General features: G+C 46.1%; 1 protein-coding gene across 3 annotated transcripts in view; it reads right to left on the bottom strand.

Moving 5' to 3' along the window:
- Positions 1 to 697: 697 nt before the first annotated feature.
- dscamb (Down syndrome cell adhesion molecule b) overlaps positions 698 to 11,771 on the bottom strand; it is a gene marked incomplete at both ends in the record, with an annotated part of 158,730 nt that continues 147,656 nt past the window's right edge. For all 3 annotated transcript variants that reach the window (XM_080844787.1, XM_080844788.1, XM_080844789.1), the window contains 3 exons: positions 698 to 1,110; positions 6,631 to 6,933; positions 8,464 to 8,661. In XM_080844787.1, the coding sequence (XP_080700913.1) occupies positions 698 to 1,110; positions 6,631 to 6,933; positions 8,464 to 8,661 (914 nt within the window). The remainder of the gene's footprint in view (positions 1,111 to 6,630; positions 6,934 to 8,463; positions 8,662 to 11,771) is intronic.

The following is an 11,771-nucleotide window of genomic DNA, read 5'->3' as shown; positions in this document are numbered from 1 at the left end:
ACACTCCGACATAAAAAAGTAATGAATAAAGAATGGAATACCGTCCCACAGAGAAGACTTTGATTCCGATTCTTTTTTTTCTGTTTTTAGATATTTTTTTTCTATTTTATATAATAATAATAATGACTATAGAATTATCCTTGATATAAATTCAAAAGTATTTTCTCTGTCAATTTAAATAAATAATTTTGGCAATCTTCATAATGGTGTTAGTTAAAATAAATGATTAATTGAGTAGAAAATCAAACAGAGAGAGACAGGAAGGGGCAGCAAAAATGTGATGAAAATAAGCAAAACGGTATGAAAGAAATATGTATAGAAAGGGATAGAAAGAGAAAGAGAGAGAGAGAGAGAGAGAGAGAGAGAAAAGAAGGGAAAAGAGAGAGAGAGAGAAATCAAAGAGACAGAAAGAGACAGAATCCAAAGCAAACCATCCATTATTTCGGACTTCAGAAACATGTATGTACAACTCATCACTCATCTCCTGTGTTTTTGAAAAGTGTTCCTCTTAGCAATAGAGCTCTTTTTGCTGTCCAGTTTTAAGTGCAGTCCCGTGGAAAGATTTTGGGGGGGGGGGTGGTAAACAGGGCATTTGGGCTGGGGTGGTTGGTACGGGGTGGGGGGGACGTTAAGGGTAGAAGTGGGGTTGGGGGGGGGGCGGGGCGGACGGGCGTCCACCCCAGGTGTGCCCCCTGTGTTATACCAGGGTGTAGGACTTTGCGTAAGGGTTGTTGCTCTGTTTGAGGTGTCCTCTGGAGTCCAGCAGCGACTCCTGGGAGCTGCTGAGTTTGGCGGCCTGGGCCTGGGCCAGGTCCCCGGGCTCGCGCTGGGGCAGTGTGGAGGCTGTCCCTGGCTGCCACTGTTGCACCTCGCGGCTGGGCGGCCCCGAGGAGGAGGAGGCGGGGAGCGTGGAGTCGTTGTTGTTGGGTTTGGGGGCCGTCGCCATGAGCGCCTGGGGCCGCTTCAACGTGCGGCTCTTCTGCGGCTCCAGGCAGGTCTGGCCCGTGGCCTCGCGGCCCGACGACGACGAGGACGAGGACGCGGCCGCCACGCCGCGGTTCAACAGGAAGTCCATGCGCAGGTACGGGGGCAGGTGCACCAGCTCACCACCTGGACAGAGGAGGGGGGAGAAGGAGAGAGAGGGAGGGAGAGAGAGAGAGAGAGAGAGAAAGAGGGAGAGAGAGAGTTAGAGAGAGAGAAAGAGAGAGAGAAAGTGGGAGAGAGAGAGAGAGAAAGAGAGAGAGAGAGAAAGAGGGAGAGAGAGAGAGAGAGAAAGAAAGATAGAGAGAAAGAGAGACAGAGAGGGACAGAGAGCGAAAGAGAGACAGAAACATTGAGGAAAGAAAGAGAGACAGAGAGCAAAAGAGAGACAGAAAGATTGAGGAAAGGAGAGAGACAGAGAGGGGGAGGAAGGTGAGATAAAGGTACAGGGAGAGAGAGAAAGAGGGAGAGAGAGAAAGAGGGAGATAGAGAGAGGGAGGAACAGAGGAAGACACAGGAAAAGAGAGAAGGGTTAAAATCAATCAACTGGCCCTGCTACCATATTCTTGGAGTTGGGGAACTCTTGTCAACAGACGGTTAAGTAGCAACTGCGGCCGAGCCCCAACCCTAATCAGGTTAGGACCCATGCTTCCAGAGAGAGCCACAGCCCGCCCACACTGACCCCCGTCATTGGATCAATCTTCAGACGCACAGCCCGCCCACACTGACCCCCTCATTGGATCAATCTTCAGAGCCACAGCCCGCCCACACTGACCCCCGTCATTGGATCAATCTTCAGAGCCACAGCCCGCCCACACTGACCCCCGTCATTGGATCAATCTTCAGACGCACAGCCCGCCCACACTGACCCCCTCACTGGATCAATCTTCAGACGCACAGCCCGCCCACACTGACCCCCTCACTGGATCAATCTTCAGAGGCACCGCCCACACTGACCCCCTCACTGGATCAATCTTCAGACGCACAGCCCGCCCACACTGACCCCCTCTCTGGATCAACCTTCAGAGGCACCGCCAGCCCACAGTGAACCACTCTCTGGATCAACCTTCAGAGGCACCGCCAGCCCACAGTGAACCCCTCTCTGGATCAACCTTCAGAGGCACCGCCAGCCCACAGTGAACCCCTCTCTGGATCAACCTTCAGAGGCACCGCCAGCCCACAGTGAACCCCTCTCTGGATCAACCTTCAGAGGCACCGCCAGCCCACAGTGAACCCCTCTCTGGATCAACCTTCAGAGGCACCGCCAGCCCACAGTGAACCCCTCTCTGGATCAACCTTCAGAGGCACCGCCAACCCACACTGACCCCCTCACTGGATCAACCTTCAGAGGCACAGCCAGCCCACACTGACCCCCTCACTGGATCAATCTTCAGAGGTGGGCACGGCTAACACCTCAGAGCCAACCGCTGTTGGCATTTCAGTAGATTCAAAGACCAACTGCCAACTTTTGCATTCAAAGTAATTAAAACAGGAGCTTCAATTAACTTTAATCATTGATATCTGAGGCAACACAAGTGAGAATTGGTATTAAAATCAGCACTGGGCTTATGCCCAAAACAGCCAATTTCCCACTTCTCCCGTTAATGAATCCTGTCTCGAATCCTGTCTCGTTGGCTCGGCTCATCCCTGGACATGCTCTAGTCTATAAAGATTTTCTTCGTTCCTGCCAATTTGCACAGAGCCACTGGTGTTTAATTTCTGCTCTATTCTTTTTAATTAATCGGCAATGGGGCAAGGAAACAAGCAGCTTTTAATTGGCCATACTCTCCAACACAAAACCAAAATCACTCGCCTTGATGTCCAATACTGGATCTCATGTTACGTTTGACCTTGGTGAAGTATAGCTCGACAGAGTTATGGACTCCTGCAGGCCCAGTGTTTAATAATTTACGGTGTGTTTAATTGGCTTTATTAAGGCCAGTAAATATGATGAATTGCCAGTGGCTTTAATTGAATTAAATATAGATTCAAGCCTCTCTGTTGGAGCTCGTTATAAATTCATTGCTCAGAGAAAAATCCATCATGCAGCAAGCTCTGCAACCAGGGGTTCTGACAGCCCCAGAGGGTAAGGACCGGATGGATCTGAACTGGGTTTGGTCTGGGTTCTGACAGCACAGGAGGGTAAGGACCAGAGAGAGATCTGAACTGGGTTTGGTTTGGGTTCTGACAGCACAGGAGGGTAAGGACCAGAGAGAGATCTGAACTGGGTTTGGTCTGGGTTCTGACAGCACAAGAGAGTAAGGACGGGAGAGAGATCTGAACTGGGTTTGGTTTGGGTTCTGACAGCACAGGAGGGTAAGGACCAGAGAGAGATCTGAACTGGGTTTGGTTTGGGTTCTGACAGCACAGGAGGGTAAGGACCGGATGGATCTGAACTGGGTTTGGTCTCGGTTCTGACAGCACAAGAGGGTAAGGACCGGATAGATCTGAACTGGGTTTGGCCTGGGTCTGGCCCAGATATGGCCCAAGTAACAGCAGCTCTCATCTGTGAAGTGCTGCATACATGTCAACTGATATGGAAATGTAAGTGATCAGATGTCCCGGACATAAACATAAAATCGTATGGATTTTAATTTTTTGAAATAAAGAAAAACGTTTAAAATTGATTGATGGGAACCATAAAATAACCCATGAACACACAAACTCACACACAACGGTAGATCAAGAACCACAACTGGAACAAGAACAAAGCGGGTCCAGGGGCGGTTTAGTATCTTGATCACTATGGCAACACGTCTGTTATCCACTGTTTGATTTGATGTTGATGGACTGAAATTTGGGCGGCTCTTGACGAGTCATCATATCGCCCCAGTTTCTTGTCTCCTCGATCAATAGCAATGCCGTAAATGTTTATGCTGAGAAACGAAAGACAATGCAGTAAATGTTTATTCTAAGAAATGAAAGACAATGCAGTAAATGTTTATGCTAAGAAACGAAAGACTCAGCATTTGCTGAGCTGCTCAGATGAGCCGTAAAAGAGACTCAGTACATGGAACTGCTTCCTGCTCATGAGTCCCTGACAGAGTCGTTAGATCTCGTCAGCTTCGCTTCAACGAAACTGAACTTCTTTTTCACTTACGCAATTAGGTAGAACACGAGGATCTGACTGCCTTGTTCTGTCTGATGAGGTTATTTTGCAGCAGAGTTTGTCCATCATCCGAATTGTACCACAGAAGTCTGGTTTGAAGGCTTTCTTTTTGATGTGCTAAGCAGGCACACACAGCAGTAGTTTACTTGCGGGGAGGTGAACATGACTGCCTCTGAAGTGGAAATAGAATCTGTGGCTAGGAGTAGCGCATACAGATATGTTTTTAGGAGTGAATGCTTGCCAAAAACTTGTGAATTTGTATTCCAGGTAGTACTGAGTTGAGTTCTCAGATCCAAGCTTTTCTACCTGTGAAGGTGCTTGTTACCAAGAACAACCAGCACCCCCCCATCTATATGACTTATACACATCAGAGTGTGAAAACGTTCCTGAGGTATAGACAAAATCTACAGATACATTTTTCTGGAGGCAAACAAATGAATTCACTGTTTTCCCTGTCTATGATGTGGACAAGAGCAACTGTTGATTGACCGGGATGTTCCTGGTTGCTGAAAGACTGACCAGTTTCAGCCCGCCTCAGTGGTCCAAGGTTCAGGCTCTGCGCTCTGGTAAACGCCTAGCAACGACTTCAGTTGCTATCGGCGTTATATACTGTAAATAAAACTGAATTGAACTAAACTACTTGAGACAATGTCTCAACACAAAAACATTGTCTGCATCCTTGAGACGACTTCAGTGTGACCCCTTGACCTCTCTGTGTGAAAGCACTGGTGACTCAAACCCCCCAGACTCTGTTAGGTATCAGCGAGCCTTTTAAGAGTGTCCAGATCGATCGCGGCATCATGCCAACCTGAAGCCTCTGTGAAATACGGCCTGGTCTGGCCCAATCAGAGAGAAGCACACTGTGCTGATGTCATACTGGGACAGGAAAAGAAAGAAGGACTCCCTTCAACTTCATTGTCTGCGTCAAAAGTGCCGTTTTGTTTTTCGATAGACAATACCCTCCGGAACGAGATATGGTAGATAGCCTTAGCTTGCCCTCATGCGTCGGGGAGAGGTGGGGGGGGGGGGGGGGGGGTGAGGGGGTCGAGATGGCCACTCTACAGCAACCGTGTGCGGTTGCATCTACACAACAGGCCGTCAATTAGCAAAGAGCGGCGAAAGGTGAGCCGAGAGTTGAAACACGAGGCCTGTCTGGGACTCCACCAGACCTTCCCCTGCAGCCGCACAGACCGAGACATGTCAGGTGTGTGTGTGTGTGTGTGTGTGTGTGTGTGAGAGAGGTTATGTGTGTGTGTGTGTGTGTGTGTGTGTGTGAGAGAGGTTATGTGTGCGTGTGTGTGTGTGTGTGTGTGTGTGTCTCTGTGTGTGTGTGTGTGTGTGTAAGAGAGGTTATGTGTGCGTGTGTGTGTGTGTGTGTGTGTGTGTGTGTGCGTGCGTGTGTGTGTGTGTGTGTGTGTGTGTGTGTGTGAGAGTGTGTTCCACTCGCAGTCCCACAGGCCGAGACTGACAAGCACACAAGCAGACCAGGGGAGACAGTGTTTTTTATGTTGTGTCTGTGTGTTTGTGTGTGTGTGTGTGTGTTTGTTTCAAGGAGTGTATGTTTCAGGTTGTGGTCTACCAATGTGGGTTAGCAAATACACTAACGTACACCCACCAGGATAGCGTGGGGAGACACGAGGTCAGCCGAGGTGACTAGTCACACACACACACACACACACACACACACACACACACACACACACACACACACACACACACACGCAAACACACACACAAACACTATCTCTCTCCTCCCTCGCACTATCCCCAAATCATTTCCAAAAATTGCTGAATATGCTTTTTAAAAAACTTTAAAGACAATCTCATAATTTTCAAACCAGGATCTAATTCAATAAAGCATAGCACCCTATAAAACGTCAGGGCATCCTAATGGAATTTGGCCTGCAGAATTATTTAATTACACCCTCGCCTACGCTGCCAAACCCACCACTACATCACCTAAGTGGCTGAAGCCTCATACACTCACACGGTGGGTCACACATTTAGTTAGAAAATGAAAAAGAAAAAAACAAATAATAAAAAATAATATTATGAAATAAACAATGGAAAAGAAATAAGCTTCATATATCATATACTATATGTTACTATCCATCAGGCAAAATGATAACATTCCCATTTGCCCTGTTCCCAAAGAAATAAAAACTATTAAATATATATATAAATACAAACATGTGTGTGTATATATATATACTGTACATGTATGTGTATATATATATATATATATATATATATATATATATATATATATATATATATATATATATATATATATATACATGTATATAAACATAATATGAATTGTATATATATATATATATCTATATATATATACATATATACACTATATGGTATATATATAGTACATGTAGTATACTGTATATAAACATATAGTATACTATATGTATCATAACATAAATCATACCAAATTCTACATCTAAAGCAAAACAAAACAGAAATAATAAAAAGAAAAGTGATCCCGTCACCCGTACCAGCCCATGCGTGCGTGCGCCGTCTCTCACCGGGTCTGTGGGCTTTGGGCACGGCCATGTTCATGACGCGGCTGGCATCCTGAGGCTTGGGCGGCGAGGCGGTGAAGCGGCAGATCCCCGACTCGGAGGGTGTGCTGGACGTCAGGCTGTCCGTGTACTCGTTGGTCCCGGCGGTCATCTGCTCCGACGACGTGTCCGAGATGAAGCACTCGGTGATGGTGAACTTGGCGTGCCGTAGCTGCTCCTCCATCTTGGCGTGCTCGTAGGCCCGCGCCAACTCCTCGTAGGTGGACGAGGCGCTCTCCGTCGACACCATGCTACTCCGTGCTCGGTCTGTGCGGAACGACCGGATGTGTTAAGACACGTAATAATAATAGTTAATTTTATTTTTAACGCACTTTTCATTCAAAAGAATCTCAAAGTGCCTAAACCATACAGAATAAACCATACAGATAGACATCTATGGTAAATTTGTCCATGGCAACAGCAGATATACAGTTGCCACAGTAAGAACATTCCGGACCAATAATATTCAAACTATTGGTATAATTATGAAACGGTACAGCAGACGCACGACTGACATGCAATAATATGCGGGGCAGAGACTGTTTAGCCTTAGGGCAGGATTGTTTCACTATACATCCACTGGTTCACAACTGAATGCTGTTTATTACTACCAACACAAGGCTGTTGCGTCAGTGTGAATGCCGGTCTATCAGACATACTAATCAGTCAAATGTTCTCTTCCTAAAATAGAATATCAGAGTAGCTGACTTAAATCTTTACATTCATTTTGTTACATTTGAGAATTTCCATCTGCCTGCTCCCTGCATCCCATCCGATCACTGGGCTTTATCCCGCCTGCCCATAGGGGCGGAGTTCTGGCTTTATGGGGTCCTGAGTGCCCCCTCTATCCCCCCTCATCTGGAACAGGCTGGCACTTTAGCCGTCTTTTTTCAGAAGAGGTTTAATGATCACCGCTTTGAATTCTCCCTGTGTGTCTATTAGGGGTTTAATAACTGAATGTTGCTTTACGGTGACTGTTCCTTCAGAAGAGGTTTAATGATCACTTCTCCCTGTGAGTCTAATAGGGGTTTAATAACTAAATGCTGCTTTACGGTGACTGTTCCTTCCGAAGAGGTTTAATGATCACTTCTCCCTGTGAATCTATTAGGGGTTTAATAACTAAATGTTGCTTTACGGTGACTGTTCCTTCAGAAGAGGTTTAATGATCACTTCTCCCTGTGAATCTATTAGGGGTTTAATAACTAAATGTTGCTTTACGGTGACTGTTCCTTCAGAAGAGGTTTAATGATCACTTCTCCCTGTGAATCTATTAGGGGTTTAATAACTAAATGTTGCTTTACGGTGACTGTTCCTGAATTCCTAAATGCCCCCTCGTGCCCATGGCTCCTCTGCCATGTTTATGCCCTTAAGGTGCCTATCCCATTTCATTACATTACATTTAGCAGACGCTTTTATCCAATGCGACTTACAAGGATGTATACACATTTTACATTTACATGGCACACTGCACATCAGGAGCAATTAGGGGTTCAGTGTCGTGCTCAAGTACGCTTCCACAGGGAATCGAACTAGCAACCTTCCTGATTACTAAACGACTTCTCTACCTCCTGTACCACTGTATCCCGAGAAGTTTAACTTCATATAAACTCACATCGCGGCTTAAAAGATTAGGACAGTATTGCAGTACTTAGCACCTTAATGTTAACGCTGTGTCACCACATTGGCATTGACTTCTGTCACCTCAGAGTCAACATCTGAGAGACTGTAAATGCTATCTTGTCTGTAGATGTGGAAATAATTTAAGGGCATCCGGTATCCCCCCCCCCCCCCCCTCACCTGTGTCCTGGGAGGGACTGACGCTGTAGCTGTCGCTCTCCTTGTCCACGGAGCCGGTGGCGCGGGGCGTGGGCAGCCTCCAGTCGGTGGTGAGCGTGTGCGAGGAGATGGGCGGGTGCGGGCGGTTCAGCGTCCACTGGCTGGCGTAGCGACTGCGGGTGGCGGGGCCGGCTTTGGCTGTGCGGCGGGCAGTGGGGTCTGGAGAGAGGGATGAGAGAGAGAGAGAGAGAGAGGTGAGAGAGGAAGAGAGAAAGAGAGAAAGTGAAGAGAGAGAGAGAGGAAGAGTGAAAGAGAGAAAGTGAAGAGAGAGAGAGAGAGAGAGAGAGAGAGGAAGAGAGGAAGAGAGAAAGTGAAGAGAGAATTGATAGAGAGAGAGAGAGGAAGACAAAAAGTCGAAAAAGAGAGAGATGAGAAGAAGTGAGAAGGTGGAGAGATGGAGAGAGGGAGGAAGTGAGAAAGTGGAGAGATGGAGAGAGAGAGGGGCGGATGGAATCAAGAGGGGGATAACCGGAGTAAAAAAAATAGAAACATGATAGGACAGAAGCCATGGAGAAGAGAGAGAAAAGGGGGAGGTGAGAGAGAGAGCAGAGAGATCGACACGATGAAACAGGGGTGTGGAGACGGGGGATGGAGGAGGAGGAGGAGGAGGAGGAAGAGAAAGCAGACAGATAGACACAAGGGAGGAGGGGGAGAAAGACAGGTGCAAGGAGAGGAGAGAGGGGAGGACAGAAGAAGAAAAAAATAGGGAGGCAAAAAAACAGGAGGAGACAAACAAGGAGACGAACAAAAGGAGACAGCAGAAAAAACACAAGGACAGGGACGTGGGCAGGATAGGTAAGAAGTACACAAGGACACAAGGACACACGGATAGGGAAGGGGGCAGGATAGGTAAGAAGGACACAAGGACACAAGGACACACGGATAGGGAAGGGGGCAGGATAGGTAAGAAGGACACAAGGACACAAGGACACAAGGACAGGGAAGTAGGCAGGATAGGTAAGAAGGACACAAGGACAGGGAAGTGGGCAGGATAGGTAAGAAGGACACAAGTACACAAGGATACAAGGACAGGGAAGTAGGCAGGATAGGTAAGAAGGACACAAGGACACAAGGACGGGGAAGTAGGCAGGATAGGTAAGAAGGACACAAGGACACAAGGACGGGGAAGTAGGCAGGATAGGTAAGAAGGACACAAGTACACAAGGATACAAGGACAGGGAAGTAGGCAGGATAGGTAAGAAGGACACAAGGACAGGGAAGTAGGCAGGATAGGTAAGAAGGACACAAGGACACAAGGACGGGGAAGTAGGCAGGATAGGTAAGAAGGACACAAGTACACAAGGATACAAGGACAGGGAAGTAGGCAGGATAGGTAAGAAGGACACAAGGACACAAGGACGGGGAAGTAGGCAGGATAGGTAAGAAGGACACAAGGACACAAGGACACAAGGACACAAGGACACAAGGACGGGGAAGTAGGCAGGATCGGTAAGAAGGACACAAGGACACACGGATAGGGAAGGGGGCAGGATAGGTAAGAAGGACACAGATATTGACAGAAGATTGGGAGGAGGGTAAAGAGAGATTGAATGAGGGATTCGAGAGAAAGAGTTTGAGACAGAGAGAAGATAGACAGGCCTGATTGAGGAGCTAGAATAAGACCACGCAGAGCTCTGTCAGTAGACTACTTTAGCACAGCTGAGCAATCTGTGCTTCAGAAAAGGCTATGTGTAAGTGACCCCAATTGATTGAGAACTTAATTTTTGCCAAAGTCTTAAATTTCAGTCTTAACAGAAGTCAGTTGGAGGCGCAGTAGGGAAGAGTTCAGCCAGCCTCATTTGCTTTGTGTGAAAAAAAAATAAAAAAACTGTTTTAACTAGGCAGGTTCGTAATGAATGCAAGACGGAATACTATGGCTGAGTTCCATTCTAGAATCAGAAGCATTTCAATTCAAATTCAAATTAAACCCGGAAGCACGCGAGGCTGGCCAGAGCATATCTGGGGGGAAGACGCGGGTGCCAAGTGCACGGAACCATTTAGTCCAATCCTCTTTGTTTTCTTTCAATCACCGCCTCACAAGATTCACAGCGCTGTGCAGCTCTGACTTATTCCTCTCGCAGTGAATCATTCAAAATCGTGATCACAGTTAAACCAGGGCGCGAGATGCGTCTGTTATCATTTACGCAGGAAAGGATTTTGATTTAAGTCTTTCTACAGCGTGCCTCTGCTGCCAACCGAGCTGCCGCAGCAGAACTAGATGGGGGTTTGAAACCCAACTACAGGAAATGTGGGCGCATTTATGCAGTAATATCTCATTTAAAATCCAATATTCTCAGAATCTAATGTTCTAGGGAGACTGAGGATGGAGCAGAATATGTTTGGGGAGATGAGGTATTAGCATCTAAATCTTAAAACAGAAGGAAGACATATGAGTTTGTGTATATGTGTTTTTCAAAAAGATTAACATTCTTCTGTCTCCCTGCATCTGATCTATAACCAGGGGTGTGTTCAGATGTAAATGTATTCCACGACAGAAAATGTAATTTGTAACTCCATTTGCAATTTGTATTCTGTTAGACTACTCAAGGTGAGTTAGATAATCTAAATAATTAAGATTACATCAGCATTGTTTGACTTTCATAAGCATATACAGTACCAGTCAAAGGTTTGGACACACCTTCTCATTTTTTGAGAATTTCTTTCTTTACTTTTATTATTTTTTACATTGTAGATAGCACTTTTTTTGTTTAGAACATCATTCGAACGTGTGTTCTTTCATAGTTTAAATGTCTTCCGTATTAATCTACAATGTAGAAAATAATAAAAGTGAAGAAAAAACATCTCCAAAAGATTGAAGGTGTGTCCAAACTTTTGACTCGTACTGTACTTTCGTAAGGCCCACCGCCAAAATAAGTCATTTGTAACTCCATTTGCAATTTGTATTCCGTTACACTACTCAAGGTGAGTAAAATATTCTAAATAATTAAGATTACATCAGCATTGTTTGACTTTTTATAAGCATTCGTAAGGCCCACCACCATCACCAACCCCACATACCCCAAGCCTCACTAGGGTTCACCACAGCGGGGGACGCAACCGTTCTTCTGACCCTCTCCATGTTCCCTAATGCCACAGAATGGGAATAAATAATAATAATTCATTTTATTTTTTACGCACTTTTCATTCAAAAGAATCTCAGAGTGCCTAAACCATACAGAATAAACCATACAGATAGACATCTATGGTAAATTTGCCCATGGCAACAGCAGATATATGGTTGGCACAGTAAGAACATTCCGGACAAATAA

Source organism: Sprattus sprattus, assembly GCF_963457725.1.
Source record: "Sprattus sprattus genome assembly, chromosome: 9".
Lineage (NCBI taxonomy): Eukaryota > Metazoa > Chordata > Actinopteri > Clupeiformes > Clupeidae > Sprattus > Sprattus sprattus.
Note: the sequence above shows the minus strand (reverse complement) of the source record. Positions and strands in the feature narration are given on the sequence as shown.